Source organism: Xenopus laevis, chromosome 9_10L, assembly GCF_017654675.1.
Source record: "Xenopus laevis strain J_2021 chromosome 9_10L, Xenopus_laevis_v10.1, whole genome shotgun sequence".
Taxonomy (NCBI): domain Eukaryota; kingdom Metazoa; phylum Chordata; class Amphibia; order Anura; family Pipidae; genus Xenopus; species Xenopus laevis.
The window spans coordinates 84,179,287-84,206,723 of NC_054387.1; the positions used below are offsets into that span (position 1 = coordinate 84,179,287).

General features: G+C 40.2%; 1 protein-coding gene across 2 annotated transcripts; it reads right to left on the reverse strand.

Annotated features, from left to right (window-relative positions):
• Window positions 1–593: 593 nt before the first annotated feature.
• On the reverse strand, window positions 594–21,877 carry atic.L (5-aminoimidazole-4-carboxamide ribonucleotide formyltransferase/IMP cyclohydrolase L homeolog). 2 transcript variants are annotated; one of them, NM_001096631.1, is given in 16 exon segments: window positions 594–789; window positions 1,839–1,991; window positions 2,129–2,311; window positions 6,833–6,925; window positions 7,021–7,149; window positions 7,788–7,877; window positions 9,460–9,545; window positions 9,632–9,739; window positions 10,076–10,201; window positions 11,638–11,794; window positions 12,005–12,156; window positions 14,551–14,639; window positions 14,877–14,943; window positions 16,779–16,855; window positions 19,306–19,432; window positions 21,693–21,771. In NM_001096631.1, coding segments are annotated over 16 exon segments (1,770 nt in total). In that variant the 5' UTR covers window positions 21,706–21,771; the 3' UTR covers window positions 594–669.
• Window positions 21,878–27,437: the final 5,560 nt, after the last annotated feature.

The following is a 27,437-nucleotide window of genomic DNA, read 5'->3' on the forward strand; positions in this document are numbered from 1 at the left end:
GATCCAGGACTTCAAACTTGTCACCATCTTGGAAAGTGTCTGTGACACTCACATGATCAGTGGGCTCTGAGCAGCTGTTGAGAAACTAAGCTTAGGGGTCATCACAAAATTACAAGCAGAAAAGGTTTGTCTGTCATATAAGCTGATGCTATAGGGCGGATTATTAAATTCTGGTGCTAGTTGCACTGGTTTCTGTGATGCCATGTAATAATTATCTGTATGAATTACTAATTAGCCTTCTATTGTGACATTGATATTCTATGTGTACTGTATATTGTGAGTGGGTCCCTAAGCTCAGTAAGTGACAGCAGCACAGAGCATGTGCAGTGAATCAGCAGAAAAAAAGATGGGGAGCTACAGGGGTATCTTTGGAGATGTAATTTCTGTCACACAACTGAAACTTGTGCATTATAATAAATAATGCACCCCTGTTGTATATTGAGGATATTATAAGCCGCAGAGGAGGTTCCATGACCATATGGAACATTGTACTCAGGTCATGGAACTAATAGGTGACTTAAAATAGCCTTACATTTTACAATAGGACATATATCATTCTCTATACAAACAAATCAAGGCACCTGAGAGACAGATGGATGTGCAAGAGGTTTTAATAGGAGCCATACAAAGATTTACTGCATCAACACAACATGAATGACACGAGGAATGTCAGTGGTGGAAGAGGCGCAGGTTTGTGTGTGCTAGTACGATGCCCAGCTCATTACAGGAGTCAATCACAACTTTATCTGCAGCAGAACCAGATGGAGCAGCTATGAACTGAACCCCACTCTGAAGGGAGAAAGAAAGAATTCCATTAGCAATCGCTAATCTGTGCAGGTTTATTGCCTTCAAATGACATTATAAAAGTAAAATTTTTTTTTTTTTGAAATAGAACATTTAATTTGGATTAGATACAGGGGAGGGTACGTGTTGTGCCAGCAATGATTCTTTCTCTGCGTAATTTACTTTGGCGAGCAGGGAAGGAATAAAAGCAGGGAGGGAGTAATGTTCCCGTTTACTTTATGGGGTCCGGTGTGTTAGCTTTATGAATGACCTGCATGCTGTCTTTACAATTCTCAGCACTTACTGGCTAAAGCAAGCTGAGGTATAATACAATGGGGCTTTAAAATCCTCAGTATAGCAGCAAGAACTAGCTTCCGGTTTAGAAGTCTGGCTAGGAGATGTGGAGTGCCACACCATGGATCTAAACACAGCTCATGTCGCCCTTTCGACTTATTGGGAAGACATCTGGAAGCAGAGTTTTAGAATAGTATTTGTGATCAAGCATTGAATGTAATTGACTTTATATAGAATAGAGTTGGTATTGGAGCAGGGTACAGTGGATTTCTTAGATAAATAGTTTTAGTGTTACTGTTCCTTTAAGGTCCTAAGTCTATGGAGTATCACAGGGAGGATGACTATCGGAGGAGTGGATGAAGCGTCAGGTCAGAAAAAAAGAAATAAATAGATTAAAAAAAAAAGACTACTTCATAGAGGAAACTAAAGGAACATGATACAATGCCTAAGAGTGTGTGGGGACCCTGTGTTTTCAATGTGCTATGTCTCCTACAGAAAGGATTTTGCCTCTCTGTTTGGAGTAATTTATGGAAGAATGTGGTCTCTGTGTTAAGTCCAAGAAAGGACTTTCCAAATTATGAACCAGATGTGTCGGATTACAGCATTTTGTCAGTTCATAGCAGCCAATGCAGGTTTTTAACTTGTGCCCGCTATTAACATGCTCTTTACACAAGCAATGTAACAACCCTGAATTATGCAATGTTAGCCCCCTAGGCCAAGTTCCAAGATCTAGCAGTGCAGCCCAGCATCATCGACCTCACCTTCTTTGCTCGCTCCAAGTTATCCTTGAATGGAAAGAAGGCATCAGAGCTCAAGGAAACTCCACTGAGTTTCGAGATCCAATCCCTCTTCTCTGCCGAGGTCAGCTGTTCTGGGGGCTCATCATACAGAGCTTGCCACTGTGGCAGATCTTCCTGAGGTGGCAAATCAAAAAGAAAAGATCTGTTCAACTCACTGTAAAAATGCATATAGAAAATGCATTTCAAATATAGAATACACAATAAGCAAAGAGCAATTTAAACACAGACCTTTCATTTGGTCCCCAACTTACCTCTCCCAATGTGCCGCTCACAAACTGATCAATAGCATTTGAGATATCTGCCCTCTTCACCCCAGCTTTGAATTTCATGCCAAGGACACGTGGGTGATGCCGCAGCCACCAGTTATCTGCTTTGTCCCCTGCTAGTCTGGTGCAGTGTATACGGGATTGCTGTCCTGCACCCATACCAATCACCTGTCATTAAGAAATCACATTAGGCATCGGACATCCAAGGCTTACAATGAGCACAAATATATTTTGGCCAGCTTTGCTCAGTGCATGGAACTGCAAAAGGGGTTCACAGATACAGCAGCTTTCGACTAGGTTACCACCTCCCTTTAACCACAACATCCCCCCCCCCGGCATAAACCCAGGCTCCACCCTTCCTCCATTAGTTTCTCATATTCAGCCTCTTGTTCCTTTATGCACAGATGAATAACTCTATAAATCAGTAATAAACACTGTAACACTTTAGAAGTTATTATAAACATACATTCCCCTGATGAATTGTACCTTGTATAGGTGAATACTACTGTGAGTATTGTTTTATGGTATCTACCTGTAAAGGCGGTGAGCAAACATGGATGATTTTCCTACTAATGCTAAACCAGGAATGTTCTGTCCTCAGCTATTTTGAACCACACCAACAGTAATGTGATACCAAACCCACTGATGGCATCTTGTGAGGTGAGTATAACACAATATGAAAGCTATGAGAAGTTATAAGAAAGGCTGAGTAAAACCGAGTCTGTCGGATACAGTAATAAAAAGGCACATCCATTTTGGGACATCGGGGCTTTTTTCATATTAAATTTAGATTTTGAGGTGTTCATAATCAGTCCTACAGAGGAAAGGCTGAAGTGTAAGGCAGCTTAATGGCATGGTACATAAGCAACACTGGCATAAAACTGGATTTCCCCCCCCCCCCTCCTTAAATCTGTTTCTCTGTAGTCGAAAGGGGGACACAGGGAACGATGGGGTTAAGCTCCATCCTCCAGGAGGCAAGACACTTGAATAGTAATTAAGTGGGCGTGTCGGGTCAGGCTTAACCCCACCCACAGTACAATCCTAATCAGTTTGTTCCAAAGCTGCTAACGGAATTTATACAGGCAGAAAGTAAAACGGAAGTATTCAGTAGAGACCAACATGGTCAGCGGTCGAAAGCTCGCCGCAGGACGGGAAGCCCTGTGATCCCCTTTCGACTACAGAGAAACAGATTTAACGGCGAGTACAAAAATCCTGTGTTCTCTGTCGTACCTGGGGGACACAGGGAACAATGGGAACTTACCAAAGCAGTCCCAAAACAGCAGGGTGGGTGCGAGCCTTGAAGGGTGTTGCTTAATCATTTTATTACGGATTGCGACAATCTACGTCCGAGGGAAGCCTCGGCCGACGAAAATGTGTCGACATTGTAGCATTTGGTAAATATGTGAATGGAAGACCAGGTAGCCGCCTTGCAAATCTGCTCTAATGGAACAGTTATGCCATGCCCAGGAGGCCCCCACCGCTCTCTTAGAATGCGCCCAAATTCCTTCTGGTGACGCACCACCTTTTGCTGTGTAGGCATGTTTGATTGTTTCTCTGATCCATCGAGATATTGAGGTTTAGATGCTGCTTGTCCCCTGCGGGGTCCAGGAGGGAGAACAAACAGAGACTGTGAAGTTCTGAATGACTTGGATTGATCCATGTACCACTGAAGAGCTCTCACAACATTGAAGATATGCATCCTTGATATCTAGTGACATCATCAACTGTCCCTGTTCCATTCCTCATATTACTGACCATAGTGTTTCCATCTTGAAGCGCACTGGCCGTATAAATTTGTTCAGGCCTTTGAGATCTAGTACAGGTCTGACTGCGCTATCCTTCTTTGGAACTGTAAAAAGGTTTGAGTAAAACCCGGAGAATATCTCTGGAATCGGAACTGGTGTAATCACTCCTGTTCTTTCCATCTTTTCTATGCATTCCAGAAACAGCTTTGCTTTTGTGGAATTGGACGGTACCCTGGACATGATAAACTTCCTGTGTGGGGTTGCTGTCAAGTCCAAATGGTAACCCCCTGAAATAATTTCGTTGACCCAGGCGTCCGATAAGTAACGGATCCATACCTCCCGGAATCGTAGTAGTAGTTTTCCTCCGATCCGTTCCTCCGATTCCGGATGCTGACGCGGACTTGTCAATGGGAGACTTATTGTAGGGTTTAGTGTTCTTCCAGGGAGTGCGATTTTTGTTGTCTCCCTTTTGTCAGAAGTGAGAACGTTGTGGTGAATTATGTTGCCTTGTAAATTTCCCACTTTGGCCACAAAATTTTTTCCCCCCTTCTGCTGTAAGTTGAAGATCGCCCTCTAGCTTATGGTAGGAAGGTACTCTTACCGCCAGTTGCTTGCGAAATGATCTTTTCAAGTTCCATCTCCGAATGATTTTTGTCCCTTGAATGGAAGGGAAGTCAAGGCCTTCTTGGAGCCAATGTCTGCTGACCTGTTCTTTAGCCAGAGTGTTTGGCACGCTGCTACAGACATCGCTGAGGTGCGTGCGGTCATTTGAGGTGCGTCTAAGGTGGTGTCGCAGAGATAACTAGATGCCTCTGCAATTGCATGTGCAGTTGACAACATTTCTTCCCGAGGAGTACTTCCTTGAATGTCCTTAATTAGTGTCTCATACCAGGATTGAATAGCCCTAGCCACCCATGCCGATGCCAGGCAGGGCCATAGTGTTGATCCTGCAGAATAGAAAATTGCTCTTAAAAAAACCTTCTGACCTATCTGAAGGATCTTCGAATGCTGCTGCATCAGTAACTGGCAGGGTGGTAGATTTAGTCGTGACACCGGTGCATCTACCGCAGGCGGATTAGACCTTTTTTCAGTCAAGTCTTTAGAGAAAGGATACAATCTACTGAATTTCTTTGTTGTCTGAAACTTGCATTCAGGCACATCCCATTCGTCCTGACTCCTGAATGATACTAAGCAGTTGCTCATTCTCTGGGAAACAGGCTGACGACTTGTGTTGTCTTTTGAAAAGCGTGGAGGATTCCCCTTGCTTTTTTGGTTTCTGAGAAACGTTAAGTGTTTTAAGTACCCCTTTGATAATGTTATCAACGTCATGGAGAATGTCTTTTTCCCCGACACTCCTCTCGCTCTTCTTCCTCATCATCAGAGGACCCTTCAGAGTGGGGTAGTTCGCCTTCTGAATGGGAAGAAGTCTGCTCATGACTCGACTCCTCTGACTGAGCCTGGGTGGAAGACTCCCCTTTGGCGCTATCAGTTCACTTAAGCTTACTACCTGACTTGTAGTTAAATCTCTAAGCCAGGGATTTAGAGAGATGAACTGCCCAGAGGGGGGGGCTATGCTACAGGCCCCTGACCCATTTCTAAGGGAGTGTTTTGAAGAGGTTCTTCTGACTGTCCAGGTAGACCCCCAGAGGCTGAAGCTGCCCCCTGCCCCATAGAGCAGACTTTGCAAAACAGCTCCTTTTGGCCCCCAGGTAATTTAGTTTGGCATTTGGTACAGGCTAGGCACTCTCTCCCCCCCTGCCCTGGTGAACAGCCCCCCTGTCCTACCTTCTACCATTGATTGTGGGAGAGGTTAAGCCAGACTGCTCCGCCTGAGTACAGAAATGGTTTCTCCCCAAGGAGAAAACTGTGCTGTGCTGCTATATGCGCCGCTGAGTCTAAAATGGCCGCTGGAACGCATGTGTTCCACCTACTGTGCATGCTCCAAAAAAACGCCTGCGAAAATTTGCCGGCGAGTCTCTGTGGAATGCAGAATGCATTCTATTAGGCTAGTGAATAACAAGGCGATGAGCAGGACTTCTCTCTCCCTCCCTGGCTAGATAAACATTCACCTGCCCCAAGCACTAGATGAAGCGCTCCTTTATGTGCTGGGGCTGTGGATGGGGAAGGCATATGGCTAGGGAAAAGACCCCGGTGGGTTCACCTCGTAGGGGGCTAACCATAATAAAACCGCTAACCCTGCTTTAGGTCTCACCCCGGGTGTCAGTCTGTGACTGACCGAAGAATCCATCCATGAGATGGTAGTCCATGCTCCTGGTAGCAGGAGCTGGAGGATGGAGCTTAACTCCATCGTTACCTGTGTCCCCCTAAGACGACAGAGAAATACATCTTGCCCATCCTCTGTTATTCCAGCCCAAGGAAAAGACCCAACAAGGTTATTTTAATTTCAGTAACGTCCAAAAACACATTAATGTTTCAGCATAAATTATTCTATTGAAAGAAAACAGTGGCAATGCACTGGATGGGTAATTCTCCACCCTCCCTCAGAGCATGGAAGCAGTTGGTCAACAATGCTGTCCTACTTTTCAAACTCACATATGAAATTAAAGGTTCACCCACCAAATTTGACAAGGTCTGGGGGCCGTGGTGTGATATCGATCCGATCCCTGAATTAGGGTAACCTAGGTGTACCCCTACATAAGACAATTAAGCTACTTCACAATTTAGCTTGGAGCAAACGGTGGCTCAAAACTAGTTCACAAAGAATACTTCTACGAGTTTCCAATTAACCGGAATACAGGTTTCTCACTGTTACAATACTCTATATGTCGACTGGTAATTCATGTCTGATTTCATGTAATGCATACAAGATGTTCTGTTATGTCTTGTGTTAAATGTTTAAAACAATAAAACTTCCAAAAAAAAAAATTATTCAGCATAAAATTCTCAGTCTGATCTTACTTTAAGAATTGAATCTGAAAGTTACCTGCCCGTCTTTAGCATAGCAGACAGAATTAGACTGTGTATATTTCAGCGCTATTGTGGCTACTATGAGGTCTCTAACAGCAGACTCTGGAATCTGAAACAGACAAAACAAAACACAGGTTTGTATCAAACAGAACAGAGTATTTGGTACACAGCGGTGCTCAAGCAGCCCATTCATCAAGTTCAAACCTCTTTGTTGTTGGTCACAATGCTGTTGAACAAAGTCCGGTCTATAACTGCATCGTTTCTCTTCTGCTCAAGCTGCAGGCCAAAGAGGCTCCGGATTTCAATGTCACTGGGCTCGTATGAAGTGTCCATCTAGTGAATGTAAACAAGCTGTTTATATTAATCATTCTTCTAGCTGTTGTGCCTTCACTAATTTGATTATATTATGTTTCAAATAAGGAATCATGAGAATGGAATCTGTTTTTAGATCTCATTTACAAGCACTGGCAAAGAAACATTGAAATAAGTGGTCTGTGTCTTTCAGAAGCCTGAACAGAATACACTGTGTCCACTTAATGGGTAATACAAGGGTCTGGCCATACTCCCCAAATAATCCCTATATATTCTGTTGGTGCCTCCTAATGCCCCATTTACACAATTAGTTGACAATTGTAGAAGCTGTAAGAAGGCCTAGAACACTGGCATTCATACATGTGAAGCTAAACTTCAGTTAGGTTGTAGACATTTATCCTAAACATAATCTAACTTTAAATGCGTGAAACCATATCTATTACACATTAGATAAGAGAGTTTAGGTTAGTGATATTTTTCCTCTACAACTAGCAAATATTTATTTCATGATTAATGGCGTGGGAAACTAAATCCTCCATTGGATACAGTTTACGTAGCCTGGGTGCCTTCCTAGCTGAGCATGGTTGTTGTGGCTTCCCTCTCTTGCAGGTGGAGATCTGAGAAGGAGACATTAGCCCAGACTGTGACTGAAACTTCACCTGCAAGACACAGTAACTTCCATTCTTCTTTTTAGAAAGGATCTTCAGAGCTTCATCCTCATACCCAGGAGCCACAATGCCATCTGATACCTGAAGACATGTGAAATGGCAGCAGGGTTTTTGTTAGATAAAAGCTTTATTTAATTAACTAAACTATACAGGAATAATATTACTTGCAAGCATACATAGCTGCGGTTCTAACAGACATGAGCTAGCTTCATGAGCTAGCTTGACTGGAACACAATGGTTGGCGCAGCCCATTCTTTTCAAATGTCCTAGTATCAATGAATACCCCCATGGGAATGCATATTATAACACACAAGCCTTAACGTCAAATTAACTTTTAGTATGATATAAGAGAGTGATATTCTGAGACAATCTGCAATTGGTTTTTATTATTTGTGGATTTTCAGTTATTTAGCTTTTTATTCAGCAGCTCTCCAATCTGGCTGTTAGGGTACCAATTACCCTTGCAACCATGCATTGATTTCAATAACAGACTGGAAGATGAATAGGAGAGGGTTTGAATAGAACTTTCCCCATGGGAATGCATATGGGAACGCATATTATAACACACGAGCCTTAAAGGGGTTGTTCATCGTCAAATTAACTTTTATTATGATGTACAGCGTGATATTCTGAGACCATTTGCAATTGGTTTTCATTTTTTATTGTTTGAGGTTTCTGAATTATTTAGCTTTTTATTCAGCAGCTCTCCAGTTTGCAATTTCAGCAATCAGGTTGCTAAGGTCGAAATTACCCTAGCAACCATGCACTGATTTGAATAACAGACTGGAATATGAATAGGAGAGGGTCTGAATAGAAAGCGTAATATAAAGTAGCAATAGCAATGAATATATAGCTTTACATTTGAAAGCGGACCTTTAAAAACACATTCTATTTAAAAAAAATGCAGCACATTAGTGAACAGCCTACAACCAGGGCTGCAATTAGAAACTTTGGGGACCCACATGTTATTTACTGAGGGGCTCCCCCATGAACACAAGCACACAGTTTTTTCACCATGCCCCTTGTTCTCTTCACAACCAAATAGTAGGTTGGTAGGTTTTGCTAGGACAAAAGGTTGAACTTTTTTCATCCACAGCTGCAATGATTCAAACTCACAAATCATTTTACTGAAAATAAACTATAGACTAGAACAGACCCCCCAACTGCTGAAAGGTAGTATCTATAGGGGGTCCTGTGTGACTGATAAGCATCTGTAATATGTGTTCATGGAAAATTTCTTGTTCCCAAAGTTAAGGGGCCCAGTAACTAGTAATTCCACTGCTGTACAGTTCATGTAGGAGATGCTTATATCATTCAGTAAATAGATCCCAATATCTATACTCCATGATAAGTGGTTCATCTAAATAATGACTAATTAATGCTCTAAAAAGTCAGTCCATCTGTTACAATTGTTGAAAAGCTTCTATGTAAACATGACTGTATGGCATTGCTCTCTAAACATTGCCTGTATTAATGCTGCCCTCTTGTGATCAAAGAAGGTTGTTACATTTTGATATTATTAGAACTGTGATGGACAAGACAACATTTAGATGTACCTTAGTGCTGTACAATAGATAAGTGTATAAATAACTTCCTACAAGCACTTTAGGTATAAATGTCTCCATAAGTATTTTATATTGCATATTAAACACACTTCCCTTACCTCCCGAGAGATGATTTTTGCCGTGGCGACATCACACACATCAGATACAGCAATAAAGTCACCAAAAGAGGACATTCTGTCTGCCCCTAGATACACAAGACAATTTAAGAGTTATACTGCTGTTGTGAAGATCTTTGTGCAAACTGCAAGAACCCAAATACCAATATGATACCTCTGGCTCGCGCATATGCAGATGCTAAAGGTGTAAGAGTTGAGAAGATATCCTGGACCATACAGACTTGAGCTTCTTCCTCTGTCAGGGGCACTCCAACAGCAGCACCTGTAGAGCAGATAGTGTCGTTTTTAGCAGATTAAAAGATTTAATTGTATATAGAACCCTGTTTCCAAAAAACTTGGGACACTGTGTAACATAGAGTATAAATAAAAAATGGTTCATTTTCAAATCATTGATATTTAATTGTAAATAGTACAAAGACAGCATATCAAAAATGTTGAAACTGAGAAACAATATCTGCTCATTTTCAATTTGATGCAAGTTGGGACAGTGAAAGGTTTCCCAATATGTTGCATCACCTTTTTTTGTAGTGAGAACATTATGAATAACTAGGATTATAATGAATGGCTACTAATCAGGCATGTTTAGATAGTACTGTACCTGCTGGGCTCACGTGTTTGAAGGATGTGGCAGCTGGTAGTCCCAGGGCATTCTTCAATTCTCTAACAAGTTGCCATGCATTTAGAGCATCGCACAGGTTAATGAACCCAGGAGAGCCATTCAGCACTGCAAGAAAAGAGTCAGACGGTGGAGGTATTGTTCATTAAAGTATGCCAGGGTTCCTGCGCCTCAAAACCAGGGGTGCCCAAAATGTAGATCGGGATCTACCAGTAGACCTTTAGCTGGTGATCAGTAGATCTGAAGACACTGTCAACAAACAGCTTGACTAAATCACCCTCCTAATTCATGCTTTTCATTCATTCAGATATTTATTATGTTAAGGTTACATAAGAAATATTGTTGGTAAAATATAGCAATATACATTCTCATAAATCAATATTTAAGCAATATTTTCCATGGAACAGAATGATAGTGCTATTATGGCTGTAGATTATAATAGGACAAGATCACTAAAAGTAGACCTCGCATTAGTAAAGTATGGGCACTCCTGCTCTAACCTTTATGGAATATAGCAAATGAAGTAACAGAATTGCACAGAATGGATATCACAGACAGAAAACATATCTAGAGAATGCAACTATAAATCTAATTTTGATTCATGTCTAAATCTCTGTGTCAATTCACAAGCAAAATTATTCCAAACAGAGGTTGCTCTGACAATAAGACAAAATCAAGGCCAACTAGATTGCAGCTCTCTCATAAGTGAATGGTATTAATCGTTGTCATGTGAAACTTCTGAGTTTATATCTTTTACACTATACCTCTGAATTCTTGCACAGCATCATTTGTATACAGTGGATTGTCTATACCTTAAGTATATCAGATTGTTGTACACACTGCTCTCCTATTCCAACCTTTTGTTTTTGCAGTTATCAGTGCTTAATGTTCAAAACCAGTAAGTAAAGTCCTACTACAAAAATGAATAAACACAGAGTATAATAGCTAATGGTGATTGTCGTTTTCTCATGGCTTTTCACTTTATTATACCATGACTTTCCACAATCAACAGGAGTTTTGAAACCTGTTACAATAATAGGCGATACAAAAGGCTTGCAAAAACCCATGGTGGTTATGGTAAGAACTAGAAGAAATGAAAAATAATCTATCATCCCTCGTTATTTACAGGTTAGCAGACATACAGGAAATTGCTGAGTTTTCCTTTGAATAACTGCAGTGTCTGCTGACCTGCAACACCAGTGGACCTTTGTGAATACTTGTCACCATTAGAGTGCAAAGTTAGTGAGACACAGCTCACTCTTTTAATAGTGACTAGGGTCTGTCACAGATGCCTCAAATGTAACTGCCAGGGGAGTAGCCTAAGTATGGGTCCCACCATTTGCAAATAGCTGTGGTTGCCCTTTATTCACTAAGTAGGCTTCTGCAAACAAATGTACTTGGGTATTACTAGTTGCTGGTACCTGCTGGAACAGTCAGGGCAGAATAAAAATGTTAAACAATTCATATGGGACATATAGTGCCACAAGTAGCAAACGTGCAATACTATCAATCATCATTCTCCTGGGCTTTACCCAAGCACTCACCTGTGAGAGGAAGCTGTGGCCCACGAGTATAAATCTGAGCAGGAACCTGATGGGGGTTTATTCCGTAGCGCAGAGGAAGTTGAGAAATGCCCTTACTGTATTGCTTCCGAAAGTAATCAGAGATGGCATCATCATACTGTGCAGTGTGGGTAAATGCCTGCAAAGGGCAGAGAAGTATGTTATACTCACAAACACACACCATGCACATGAATTTGTATGCTACATATTAAACATACGGACAGAGAAGCAGTTAATAATAACCAGCTTTAGAAGTAGTTTAAGTTTACTTTTTTCCTGTGTCAAGATCATCTGCATTTCTGGCTTAGAACATGAGCATAAGGAATTCCTAAAACCTATATGTACACACCTTAAGGGCCAGCCGACATCGTGTCTCTGGAGAGGTGTCCTTGTTATCGGAATTTCCCATTTCCGCTGCGATGCTCTTGTAGTCACTAGGGTCGCACAGAACTGTCACACGGGCATGGTTCTTTGCAGCAGCACGTAACAACGTGACACCACCTACAATCAAAAAAAAGTTATAATTGTGATTCTTGTATAGAAGTGCAGAATCTGAGCTTTAAACTAAAAGGAAAAAAGTAAACTTAAACTGTAAGAATAAAGAAAGTATTCACATTGCAAAATTAAATACCTATCTGGGGAACATGTCTGACAATGAAAAATGTGATCAATAAGGAGTGTGTACAAAGAAAATATAGACCAGCAGGGGCATAACGTTTGTCTCTCTGAATGAAACACTGGCAGGGGCCCCAACCTTTTTTGCTGTAAGCTACAGTCGAATGTAGAAACTGTTGGGGAGCCAAACTAGCAAGATAAAATTCCTTGGGGTGCCAAATAAGGGCTGTGGAGAGCAAAGTGTTGCTCATGAGCCACTGGTTGGGGAACACGGGTATTAAGCTGGCCATAGACGCAAAGATCCGTTCGTTTGGCGACATCGCCAACCGAGCGGATCTTTCCCCGACATGCCACAAACGGCATGGCTATAATCGGGGGTAATTCGAATGTTCGGCCGTAAGGTCGAACGATCGAATTACGATACGCCAAGGGGCTCCAACGGGTCGGTCGGATAAAAATCAAACCTTCCCAATCGTTATCGTGCCCAGATATCGATCGTGAAGACCCGTCGGAAGCCTCCACACACGGGCAGATAAGCTGTCAAATTGGCCTAATAGACTGATATCGGCAGCTTTATCTGCCCGTGTATGTCCACCTTTAGGCATAATTCATTCAATTTTCATTCAGCGCTCAGTATAGAGTGCAGCAATTGCACCTCTGTGGTCATAAATTACCTCTTTAATTTAAGTGAGTAATATTAAGTGGCAATGGATGCCCAGACATCAAAGGGACAGAGAAATTGCTACAGTTAGAACTGATAGTCAACACTAAAAAAGTGCAAACAAATATTCTACAAATGTCAGTTTCTGACAAAATAATAGTTTATCACTGCCTTATAATACTGAACTAGGGAGAGAACATGCCTCCTTTGCTTATTTACAAGGTGGGAGCTGACATATTGCTTGATTATGTAGAATTTTCAATAGACATCAGAAAAAATAGCAAATTCCAGAACACAACATGACTCATATCTTCCAGCTCTAGGGCAAATGGCTAGTAGCACAACACCCAAGCAAATTTCCAAAGACTGTTCTGTGTACAGTAATCTGTGTTCCCATAAAGAAATGTAAACCCTCAAAACAATAGCACAGGGAGCTCTTCTATGCAACTTTGCAATTTATGTTAATTATTTTACTGGTTTTTAAGATATTAGCAGTTTCTAAACAGCAAATATAATGAATTTAAAACAAGACGGCACCCGCTGGTCATTTCACCCATAGTTGGCTAAAAACTGATTTAGGGAGAATAAAAAACAGTGTGTAAATTTGCTCTGCAAACAGTGAGCAGAGAAGGGTCTCCTGATGTTTCTCTGACCAGTTTTAAGCAGAGTAAAGTGACAAGAAGTTCCTTGTCTCACTAAATTAATTTTTAGCTGACTGTAGCCGGTAGTCCAAGATAAACAACAGGTTATGCTGTGGTTTCAAAGTCATTGTATTCATTTAAAAACTGCTAATATCTTGAAACTGGTCTGGTATACAATAATATGTTCACTTTCACTGAATGTTAGCAACAGAGTAACATGAGTGCATGAATCAAAAGCAAAGTTTTCACATTTTTCTCAGTTCCAAAACATGTGGAGCCATATGGTATTAAAGGGACGTGGCATAATGGCTGCATTTACAGGTAACCAAAAACAAGGCAACTTATACTAGAGGTTTTCAAAGGGGGGGTCTATAAGTTTTGAAAGAAAACCTACAAATAATTGACATGCTGATTTGTTGCCTATTAAAGAATCTTATCACATCTGCCTATATATATCAGTAAATATGCCCCTTTAGAATATTTGAGAACACACTGTTTTATATGAAATTTGTTAAGGAATCTACAATGTTGAGGAGTTTAGTTTCCCATTAAATGCAGGAGGAATTCATTTAACTAATTCATGCTGGTGACCTTCAGATAATCTCATGCAGAAGCAAAAGCTGACAGTTTGGTTACTGGTGTACAAGCATAAGCATTGGAGTGTGAAAAGACCAGAGATAGAAACATCAGTTCTGAAGCTGACCTTGAGCTCAATTTTTAAACAGAAGATTGTGTAATGCCAAGCACAACATAACTGCTCATCTCAACCCAAATCTGTTCACAGACAAGGACATGTGCCCATGATACTGTGACAGTCCTTGGGACTTATGGCAAAATAAAAAGAATAAACAGTGGTGGGGGAGGTGTTAAAGACCTCCTTCTTGTTAAAGGAAATAATTAAGAAAAAAAAAATTGTCCAAGGAAGAATATTACATTACAAAATGAGTATATTTGTGATTTATTTGATTTATTTGTTACCAATATCAATTTGTTCCACTGCATCCTCCACGGTTACGCCAGCTGCAGACACGGTCTTCACAAATGGGTACAGGTTACACACTACAACTCTGCAAGGGGAACACAAGGCCTAAATTAAACAAAAGTCAAGTAGGACAGAAGAAACTTCGGCACCCATGTGTTTTATGGTATGATTTATATTGGCTCTGCCAACACAATCATCAACATATATAAATCTGTTTTATATATAATCTTAAATAACGTAATTACATGCCCACTCCCAGGGATATTCTTCTCTATTCCATTCATTCATTCATTTGCATTCTCCATTTCACACAGTGGCCTACCTAATATAGCTGAAGCCCAGTCTGTTTATATCAGCTTGATCTTCTGGGCTGCTCCGTGCCAGGATCCCTGGTATTATTAAAGAAAAGATAAGCAAGTTCATATTCTACTACATGAGATTTATGTATACACCTGCCCATTCTTGCAGTCTGTTACAAGCAAAAACTATTACTTAATAATGGCTGCACATTACCACCGTATTTACTGTCATTTACTGCCAGTAAATTGCACCTGAATTAATTGAAACTGAAAGGCCTAAAAACCATCAGAACTTGCCCCAGATACAGGCAGCATTGGGCAGGGCAAATGATAAACAGGTTCTTTTGTCTAAATGTAAGTCACATTTTTATAATGTGCCTGGGGTCAATCTTATTGATTGGCTGTAGCAGGATGGGGTGGGATCACCCTGGATTTAAATGTTGTGATGTATGAGATACTGCCAAAGACACTTATGACTAAGTACCAGAGGGTACGAAACACGTAGAGTGGATTATTGGAGGGTCAGTATGTACCATTTTGTATTATGTCTAATTAATAAAGATACTCTGACTTTTATATCTAGAAGCTTTCAGGATACTGTTTTTTGAATAATTATAATAAATGAACAGTAGCACATTTTTAACAATATTCAATAGATTTGTCTTAGTGCTTCTAATGAGGAATGACAAAAATATGTAAAAAAAAAAAAACAGTGACTTTGCTTGATGCGGTCACTGAGATTGTGATCACATGGAACAGCATTCGAGGGAATTCTGGTCCCGGCACCAGCTGGAGGTTTACAAGACCCTCCTTAAAGTAATATAATCAACATTATATAATCTAAATTGAGCAATAATTCAAAGAAAAAACAAAATTTTTTCATGTCTCTGTCTACACCAGGGATTCCTAACCTGTGTCAGGTCTTTAAAGTGGGTCTTCCCACTGTATAAAATATTCACTATAAGGTGCATAAATGGTTATAAACTAATTTTGGTATTGCAACTTAATCTGGGTCTCCTAAGAAAAATGTTAAAGGGGTTGTTCACATTCCAACACTTTTTTCAGTTCAGTTGGTTTCAGACAGTTCATAATTTTATTACGTGTGAAAGTTTTTCTAATACTGAAGTGTAAAGTTTAATTTTTCACCTTCTAAAGCAGCTGTGGGAGTGGCGAGTCGGGGAGATTTAGTCACCTGGTGACTAATCGCCTCGTCTTTTCGGCGATCAATCTCCACAAACGCCTTCCCTCTGTCTTGCGCCAGCTTTAATGAAAAGTCACCTGTGGCATGGAACACGTGTCGCTTCATATTCCAGAGTCGCCCGAAGTTGCCTCAGGATTTAGTCGCCAGGCGACTAAATCTCCCCGAATCGCCCAGTGTGCCCCCTACCCTTAGGGCTAGTCCACACGGGGAGATAGCGACGCGTTTGCGGCGACAAAGCGCCGCGACAGTCACAGGCGACAGTTTTGTATGGGCGCCTATGTAAAAACGCCTGTGCTAACCACACGAGGCGATGCGCTTTTCAACAGTCGCCTGAAAAAGCCTGGCGAGGCATTTTCAGGCGACTGTTGAAAAGCGCATCGCCTCGTGTGGTTAGCACAGGCGTTTTTACATAGGCGCCCATACAAAACTGTCGCCTGCGCCGGTCGCGGCGCTTTGTCGCCGCGACCGCAAACGCGTCGCTATCTCCCCGTGTGGACTAGCCCTTAAACTGTTTGACAGTTGATACATTTATACACAGATGATGCTCTTAATGTATAAATGGCACACGGCTACTGAATCTTTGGATTATACAAAGCACCTGAGATGATGATACTGCCTTGGACATACATACGATCATAGTTGAGAGACACAAATCATTCAGCTGTGACAAGGTTTTACTGTCCTTACTTATTCTCACATGCAAATTCCCAGCTTTGTATCTCACCTGCATGAACTGCGGGGTGCAGAGTTTTCACCCGGCCCCCCAACATCTCTGGAAACCCAGTGATCTCAGACACATCCCTGTAACAGAACACAACATTTTATATACACACATCAATTCTTCTCAATTTTCTTACATGAGAACAAATGTCTGCAGGCCAATGTGCCTTACTTAATATGAAGCAAAATACAATATTTGCTTATGTCTGCCCACCACACTACACGAGTAGTACAAAAGGAAATTTGTGCTCAAGGAAATGGAAAATTGATGCAGAAATACAAAATTCTAATTTATCAGATTGTATAACTGGCAGGAAAAAATGTGGATTCAGTCCTACAGTGCGCTAAGTAATACACACACTGCTACCGAAGAAATCTGCACTGTAATTCAAATACATTTGTAATAATAAAAAATAATAACTTGTTGTGCTTACACACATGGTCTCATAGCATTCTCTAGAAGCATCAAATGACTTCATCCTTCCAAACAAAAATATGCAATTAACTAAAGAGATATATTCAAAATAGTAAATAACGGACATTTCCAGAAATGTTGGCATGGCAGTGTAAGAGGATTAAAGTGCTAGAAACTGACTCGAACAGATGTCAGTGGGTACAACTGCTGAGTGACCCTGAGAGCAGTTGGATCAGAATCTATATGCAACCAATCATTCCAAGTGAATTTGCATAAAAAAAAGCAGATCTGTATGAAGACTGAATAAAGTCAATTGTGATCACTGTAGAGCAGGGTTCCCCAACCTTTTTTTTACCTGTGAGCCACATTTAAATGTAAAAAGATTGGGGAGCAACACAAGCATGAAATTTGATTGGCTATTTGGTAGCCCCTATGCGGACTTTCAGCCTACAGGAGGCTCTGCTTGGCACTATATTTATTTAGTTTTTATGCAATTAAAACTTGTTTCCAAGACTGGAATTCAAAAATAAGCTCCTGCTTTGAGGACCCTGAGAGCAACATCCAAGGGGTTGGAGAGCAACATGTTGCTCACGAGCTACTGGTTGGGGAACACTGCTGTAGAGGAATAGAATCTAAGAAATGCTTGGGACTTGGGGTTTTCCAAAAAATATATATCCATAATTTAGATCACAATACCTTGAAGGCATAGTTCACCTTTCAGTAACTTTTGGTTTATTGTAGACAGTTATATCCTGAGTCAATTTATACCTTGTTCTTTGCTGTTTTTTCTTAATTATGTAGCTTTTTGTTTAGCAGCTCTGAAATTTTACTTGCTATCTGCTTACCCACTATCTGCGTACCCTACTAACTAGGAAGTAAAGGTGGCCATAGACACACAGATCCTATTGTACGAATCAAGGATTCATACGTTTTTCGGATTGCGTGTGGCGTGTGCCGACATCTTTCGACCGGCGGAGATCGGTCGTTTGGTCATGGTTGATTTTGACCCGACCGATCCCGCCGAACAATCAGATTACCCCCGATATAGCCATGCTCGTTAATGGCATATCGGGGAAAGATCCGCTCGTTTTGCGATGTTGTCAAAACGAGCGGATTTTTGCGTCTAAGGCCACCTTAATGAATGAAAAATAGGGGAGGCCTGAAAAGAAAGATACTATAAAAAATACAAAGTAAAAAACAATCGAATAGGACAGAAAAATGTAATAAAAAGGATTGTTTTGCTACCAATAATGATTTATGCAGCTTAGTTATCATCAAATACAAGGTACTATAATTATTTTTCAGAATTAGAGTTATTAGCTTATAATGGAAGATGGCCTTCTCAAAATTCTGGATTAAGTGTTTCTATGAAAGGGATCCCATGCCTGTACTTCCAGTGTTCATGCACATACTGCATCCTACTGAGTTTCTGAAGCGTTTGTGATTTTGCAGCTTAGGTCTCTTCAGTCAGAACCTGAATCACATTATCTTTATTAAATTTAACTTAAAGGATCGGTGCTGCTCTGAGTTCTGAACTGCAGGAAAGCTGTGGGTGAGGTTGTTTCATGTGTTAAGTCTCACTAAAGGGGCCTATACACGAAAAGATGTGCTCGTAAGGCGAAGTGGCCACACAATCAGATCTCTTCACGATGTGCCCACCTTGAGACGGGCGTAATCGAGCTGATCCGATTGTGGGCCTTATGGCTCATCGATCAGATCTCAACGCTGGTAATGGAGGCGGTCAGACCGAATGCTGCAGCACTAACATATGCAGTCCTCGATCTGACGGGAATTTTAAGCTGAGGTTAGCCTTAAGGTGGTTAAAAAGCTGCCAACAGACAAATTCGCCAACTTTTCTCGGCCTGTGTATGGCAACCCTAGCAGCTAGCTTGGAGAATCGCCGATCTTTTACAAGTAAAACAGCCTGTGGCCGCCTTAGAGTTTCTACAAATTGTAATCAGAGGGAAAAGACAATAATACTCTGCAAAGAACTGCATTTTTATTAAAATGGTACAAATTTAAATGAGGGGGGGGACTTGAAAATTGGCTTTTGATTTTTGACTTTACAATTCCTTTAACATATACCAATAAAAAGATGACTTAGTAGGTTCTGTACCTGACTGAGAGGCCTGCATCCCGCAGACACTTAGCAGTCCCTCCAGAGGCAACTAAAGAGAGGCCAAGGGTGCTCAGCTGCTGCGCAAACTCTACCAGTCCACTTTTATCAGATACACTGAACAGAGCTGGGAATAAGAGAGACATTTAAGTAAACAGAATATGTGACACATACTGAAAATACACCGCATCCTTATGTCAAGCTTAATACAATTCTGCTTTGTGTCACTGGTCATATGGTAAAATTAAAGTCAAATTTGAACTCAAGTCATCACGGGCCAACTATTAGCAGTATAACCGATCTGGAAACAGTGCGTTTCCCCCAACATCATACAAAGCACACTGGCTCAATGTCAGCCCAATAGAGCCTTCTTGTGTCTCTTAATGGGGTAGTTCATCTTTAAAGGGAAAGCTTTTTTATTTTAAAATCCCTAACACAGCTCTAAACAGGCCCCATAATGACCCATCTCTTTTCCAACCTTGAGGTTTTTTTTAAGATAGAAGCTGAAACATGCTGCAGAAACCAGTCAGAAAGAACATCAGACTCAGGGAAAGCAGTATGTCATTTTGGGGGCTGTTTGTAGTCTTTTTTAAAAATAAAAGACTTTCTTATTTTTTTAAATTACCTTTTAGTATGTATTTTTTTAGTATTCACTTTCAAAGACTATTTGCAGTTGGCTTATGAATTATCTTTTTCCTTTGGCAGCTCTCCAGTGTGAAATGTAAGCCTATACCTGGTTGCTAAGGTCCAGTTTACCCAAGCAACCAGGCAGTGCTTTTCATAAGAGACTGGGAGATGAATAGGGGAGGGAGTGAATAGAGAAGTCATAAAAAAGAATTCAACTACTAAAAAAAGAAATGAAAACACATGAAAAAGTTGCGAAGAACTGGACATTCTTTGGTTTACAGTCACTTTAATGGACTAAATAAGTAGGTAGATATGTTGTACATGATGTTTTGTGCTTCTGTACCAGCCCAAGGCAACCACAACCCTTTAGCAGTAAAGATCTGTGTCTCCAAAGATGCCCAAGTAGCTCCCCATCTTTTCTTTTTCTTTTCTGCTGATTCACTGCACATGCTCTGTGCTGCTGTCACTTATTGAGCTTAGGAACCCACTCACAATTTATTGATATAAACCAATGCTTTTTACTCCCAATCTGGCCCACCTTTGAATTTCTTTACTTACTTTGTATGCCCATTATAGTAAAGGGGTTGTTCACCTCTAAATTAACTTGTAGAATGATGTAGACAGTAATATTCTGATACAATTTGCAGTTGTTTTCATTTTTATTTTTTTTTTAGTTATTTAGCTTTTTATTCAGCAGTTTTACAGTTTGCAATTTCAGGACTTTGGTTGCTAAGGTCCAAATTACCCTAGCAACAATGCATTGATTTGAATAAGAGACTGGAATATGAATAGGAGAGGACACAAATAGAGAGATGAGAAATAAATAGTAGCAATAACAATACAATTGTAGCCTTACAGAGTATGTTTTTTAGAGGGGTTCAGTGACCCCCACTGAAATCTGGAAAGAGTCAGAAAAATTAGGCAAATAATTCAAAAAGTATAAAAAAGAAAAAAATAAGGGTCAGGGCACACAGGCAGAATCGGGGAGATTATTCACCTGGCGACAAATCTCCTCTTCTTCGGGCGACTAATCTCCCCAAACTGCCTTCCCAGCAGTTAAAATGTAAATTGCTGGCCGGATGGCACGCGGAGTGCTGAAGGTTTCCAAAGTCTCATGCAAGTTTCCTTGTGGAAACTTTGGAAAACTAAGCGCTCAGAGTGCCATTCTGCCAGCGATTTTCATTCTAGTTGGTGAGAAGGCAGTTCAGGGAGAGGAGTCGCCCTGACGAAGAGGAGATTTGTCGCCGGGCAAATAATCTCCCCGAATTTGCCTGTGTGCCCTGACCCTAAGGCAGATTTAAAAGTTGCTTATAATTAGCCATTCTATAACGTACTAGTTAATGGACCACCCCTTTATGAACTACTACATAATGGGGGGGGTCCATCGTTAAGTTAACATTTAGTATGTTATAGAATAGCTCTCCTCTAAACTTTTATACCATTTTTACAGAGAGGATAACTTCCCCTACTATTTAATATAATGATATTATGCTGTGCATTAGATACATTTCTGGCTAAGGGGATAACCAATGAGGAAGCAGTTATGTTCCAATAAACCATTTGTATAAAATTGAAGTGCCTGTTTATCTGCCTTTATTCGTATTTATTGATTTATTTTTTGGAGATCAGACCACCCTCCCCCATGCAGAGGACAATTTAAATAAGAACCTTTGCCAGTTGCAATTGTCTTTCACATTAAGGTGAAACAACAAACCACGCACACTATTTATTTGGCCAGTAAATCCAACAGGATCGCTTACCGATCTCCGCCATCTCTGGATAAAGTCGCTAGCAGCAGCAGCTACACGTGGGACAGATCGCACAGGCCTGATGGTTTCGAGGGGCGGGGACTGATGCTGTCTGGGCGGGTCTCATAGAATTTTTGGGAACTGGCAGGTGAGTGGCAAGCCGGAGATTTGTTCGTGTGGGCGGGGCTAAATGACAGGAGCAATCATGGGTTTGAGAAAGGGGCGGGGATTATAATGGAGCTGCGTTATGAAGAAATAAAATAAATACGCGCGCAGGGTACGTTCCATCCGGGGACTGGCGATTTAGTGTATGTGCTTTTGTAAGGAAACGGAAGTGAAACTTGGTTGTGAGCTTGGCCTGAACCCCTGATACTCATCATTTACATGATATAAAGTAGCGCTGTCATAATCCTTTTTCACAGTAAGATTGTGGCCGGCCTGATGTCTCTCCGTCACTCTTTAACCAGGGGCATTTACCGTGTTTCCCTTGTCACCTTATTTTACGAGTTTAAGATTTTTTTTATCTCTTTTAAAATACCTTTACTGTGATGTAAGACACTGACATACAGTTTGTTTATATTTGTGGTTTTTGAGTTATTTAGCTTTTTTATTCAGCAGCTCTCCTGTTTGCAATTTCAACAATCTGGTTGCTGGGGTCCAAATTAACCTAGCAACAATTCACCGATTTGAATACCAGACTGGAATATGAATAGGAGAGGACCTTAATAGAAAGATGAGTAATCGAAAGCAACAATCAATATGCAGCCGTACAGAGCGTCTTATTTTTTAGATGGGGACAGTGACCCCCCTATCTGAAAGCTGGAAAGAGACAGAAGAGGAAGGCAAATAAATTAAAAACTATTTGAAAAAATGAAGACCAATTGAAAAGTTGCTTTAAATTAACCATTTTATAACATAATACAAGTTAACACAAAGGTAAACCAACCCTTTAATAGCCTTGCCAAGTTCACCCTATAGGGTGGCACAGGTATTTTATGGTGCCACTAAGTGCAAGACTCCTCTTCCTGGTTCCTTTTAGCGTATTGCCCTATCACAATGGCGGGTGCCCCCCTACTAAATTGCCAGAATGTTACCATCACTTGCATTAGAAATAAAATTGCCATAGCTGGGTTACTAAACAGTCTTCTCTGATTTCAAATTTTTTTTTACCCCGGTTTTACCTATAAGCACTTCCCTACATAGGCAAATACTTTTGTTGCAACCCATAGAGTAAGGAAATGCTAAATAACACAGACAATTTTCAGCTCCATGCCGCAGTCCCTGATAGTCGTCCCTTTCAAACCCCCCCCGTGTCACAACCTTTTTTTTTTATAACTGAGCAAATTTAATTTGATAATACATTAATACATTGCTAATATATACTTTATTATTTTGTTTGACGATAAAAATAAATATCAAGCTTTCGGAGCACCAAGGCCCATTTGTGCAAAATACAAATGAATGTTGGAAATGCACAGAATATATACTGTTAGATCAATAAAAAGTGTTCATGGGCAATAAATTAGGAAGTTACAAATAGCCACCGTTTTTTTTTTCCTGATTATTTGTATTAACTATTAATCTGAGTTCGATAAATCAAGATTTATTACAGATACTAGACATGAGCTACATGTGTGGCCCATAAAAATTATGTGTTGCTGCCTCCAGGGCTGGACTTCTTTTTGGGCCGCCCTATTCTGCGCCCCTATTCCATGTGTCCTATCGCCCCTGGGCCGCACGGTCCTAGCACAGGCACTGCCCCCCCTCCCTGCAAGCGCCGGAGCACTGGGGAGCTGCGGGTCCCCACAAATCCAGACCTGGCTGCCTAAACCCTTTAAAGACCCTTTCAAAATCTCCTCTAATGTCCCCCTCCCCTAAGAATTTTATAAAACAGCAACGGGTATTTTTTTGTGATTTTTGTCTGATAAAGAAGTTACTGTACATTAAATTCCTATACGTGGGCCTTTTCAAGGGTTGCCAATATTCTATCTGAACTCATTTAACCACTAGGTGGAGCCTTGAGATCAGTGCACTTTACAAAAGTTATGGGATTATAGACATGGAAGAAATATCATATCCAGATAAGCAAAAGTGCAGGATGTTTTATATTATGGTTGTCCGCCCCCACTTATCTGCCTGGGTGTCAGTGCTCTTGGTGGAAATTCCTATGTCAGTATGTCAGTAAGGCATCATTATATCTTGTTCAATTACATATAATTTACACGTCGTTCTTTTGGGTGTCATGACACCGAGACAATATTAGTTAATTAATTTATGAAATGCCACTCCATATATGTGTTATAGTAATGTGCAGGTCAGCAAAAAGTCATCATACAGCATCAGACCCTAACTCTACCACTCAAACCATCACCACCAACCATGCAGTCAACACTTATATACCTGTGCCCAGCCATCACTGATGTAACTTGATAGGGTGTGCATATATAAATGAAAGGCAGCCACCCAGAAGTCCATCCGGAAGCTCATAGCAAGATCCAGTCAATCCTCATGATTAAGTGCTGGTATAAACAATGCTATTAGTACTTCCAAGATGAGAGCACAAGAGTAAACTGCTGGTGCAAAGATATTCCTAGTAGCCAATGTTTAGGTTAGGGTGGCTACTGGCTACATGCTGCTATAGTTTTCCACATGGAAATTAATTGTCAAATCCATATTATCCGGTCTTGCATCAGATAACCACACAACAGCATACTTTTTAGTGAACAAATATGCAAACTAAGGGCAATTAGTAAATATTTTCCTGGAAAATATGCTGGATACATTACCATTATAAACCACAGCATATAGACCTTACCCCAGTGTTACAGGACAATCTCACAGAGAATTATCTTTAAAATATTTAATATGACTTGATTCCGCCATTTAAATTATGCGGAAATATTGCAATCAACAACTTCTTTTGTTTCTATAGAAATCTATGACTATCCCTTGGTCACATGCTTTTTGTCAGTCTTGCACAACCCTAATACATGTGACATGACAAATATTATAATTGTGCGATTAGCTTTGTGCTGCGCCTCATTTTGAAGCTAAAATAAATGCTCAACACCCAGCCTCTTGTAAATTAAGGTTCTATGCAAAACTGAAGACCTTCCTTCCTCATTCAGTAGTGTATAATGGCACATGATTCTGAGTGTATGTGTTAGGGACATCTTTAGCATAAATCCATTATTCTCTCTCCTCCTAGAATGTTTCTTCTTGATGTTCTATATTATGGGTTTATTTATAAAGGAACACTGCTTGAAAAATAATTTTGATTTTATAGAAAGTGATATAACCTGAAACTGTCATGAGCATGATTTTACTAAATATTTTAATACCATTGCACAATTTTGCATAGCTTTCTCTCTGTAAATAAAATTTTAGTAGCTGAAAGTTTCTCCTCCCAAGAAGTTGAAAGGGTGAATCACTAGTACTGTATTATGGTACATGAAGGGGCCCATTTACTTAGCCTGAGTGAAGGAATAGAAGAAAAAATACTTATTTCGAATGGTTATGGCTACTTCGACCATCGAATGGGCTACTTCGACCTTCGACTTCGAATCGAGCAATTCGAACTAAAAATTGTTCGACCATTCGATAGTCAAAGTACTGTCTCTTTAAAAAACACTTCGACCCACTAGTTCGCCACCTAAAACCTACCGAGGCCAATGTTAGCCTATGGGGAAGGTCCCCATAGGCTTCCTAAGCATTTTCTGATCAAAGGAAAATCCTTCGATCGATGGATTAAAATCCGTCGAACGATTATTCCTTAGATCGTTCGATCATAGGAAAAGCGCTACATCCTTCGACTTCGATATTCGAAGTCGAAGGATTTACATTCGGCAGTCGAATATTGAGGGTTAATTAACCCTCGATATTCAACCTTTTGTAAATCTGCCCCGAAATGTTGAAAGTACATACAATATAACTTGCTTTAAATCAATCACATTTTAATTATTTTTTAAAGGCCTTATTTTGACTTAATGTTTGTTCTCCTTCCAATGCTTTGGTTCAGTTCAGTTGGTTACATTACAGCTGTTGCTAAGGGGCAGATTTATTAATGGTTGAAGTGAGAATTTGAATTTTTAATTTTTTTTTTGGTCAAAACTCTCAATTTCAAATTGTAAATTATCCAAACTCGATTCGAATTTTAATTTGAATTTCGAGATTTATCATACTCTGGCCCTTTAAGAACTCAAATTTGACTATTTGCCACCTAAAACCTGCTGAATTACTGTATAAGTCAATGGGAGAGATCCAGGGATCAATTTGGTGACGTTTGTAGACCTAAAAAACTCGAATTTAGTTTTTTAAATTCGAATCGATTTTTTATAATTTGAATCAAATTCAATTTGAGTTTTCGAGTCCTTTAAATTCGTTCAAGTTTAAAAAATTAAATTTTATTAATGCATTTCGACTAGTCAAATTTCGAATTTATGGGAGTTTAAAAAAACTTGATATATGTGCCTCCCAGTGTCTTCCACTGTACCTGATATCATTGGATGTTCTTTACATGTTTAAAGGAACAGTTCAGTGTAAAAATAAAAACTGGGTAAATAGAAAGGCTGTGCAAAATAAAAAATGTTTCTAATATAGTTAGTTAGGCAAAAATGTAATGTATAAAGGCTGGAGTGACTGGATGTGTAACATAATAGCCAGAACACTACTTCCTGCTTTTCAGCTCTATAACTCTGAGTTAGTCAGCGACTTGAAGGGGGACCACATGGGACATATCTGTTCAGTGAGTTTGTAATTGATCCTCAGCATTCAGCTCAGATTCAAAAGCAATAGACTCATGTGGCCCCCCCTCAAGTCTCTGATTGGTTACTGTCTGGTAACCACAGTAACCAGTCAGTTCAAACCAAGAGAGGTGAAAAGCAGAAAGTAGTGTTATATTAGACATCCAGTCACTCCAGCCTTTATACATTAAATTTTTGGCTAACTAACTATATTAGAAACATTTTTTATTTTGCACAGCCTATCTATTTAACCAGTTTTTATTTTTACACTGAACTATTCCTTTAAAGGGGTTGTTCACCTTTAAATTAAGTTATTAAGTTTTAAATTTTAGTATGATGTAGAGAGTGATATTCTGAGACAATTTGCAATTGGTTTTCATTTTTATTATTTGTGGTTTTTCAGTTATTTAGCTTTTTATTCAGCAGCTCTCCAATCTGGCTGTTAGGGTACCAATTACCCTTGCAACCATGTATTGATTTCAATGATAGACTGGAAGATGAATAGGAGAGGGGTGGAATAGAAAGAAGAGAAATAAAAAGTAGTAATAACAATACATTTGTAGCCTTACAGAGCATTTGTTTTTTAAGGGTAAGTCCACGCTGGGCATTTAGCTAATCACACGCGGCGATTCGTTTTCCGAAGTTGCCTCACGAGAAAACTTCGGGCGACTTCGGAAAACGAACCGCCGCGTGTGATTAGTGCCGGCGTTTTTTCATTTTAGCTGGCACAGAGTGAGCGAAGGTGTTTGGGGAGATTGATCGCCGCAAAGATGAAGCGATTAGTCACCAGGCAACCAAAACGCCCAGTGTGGACTTACCCTAATAGATGGGGCCAATTACCACCATTTGAAAGCCGGAAAGAGTCAGAAGAAGGCACATGATTAAATAAATAAATAATGAAGGTCATTTAATAGTTGCTTAGAATTGGCCATTCTATAAGACACTATTAGTTAACTTATCGAGAACCACCCCTTTATCAACCTGTTGCTGATTTCAGCCTATTCCAAACCTGCTT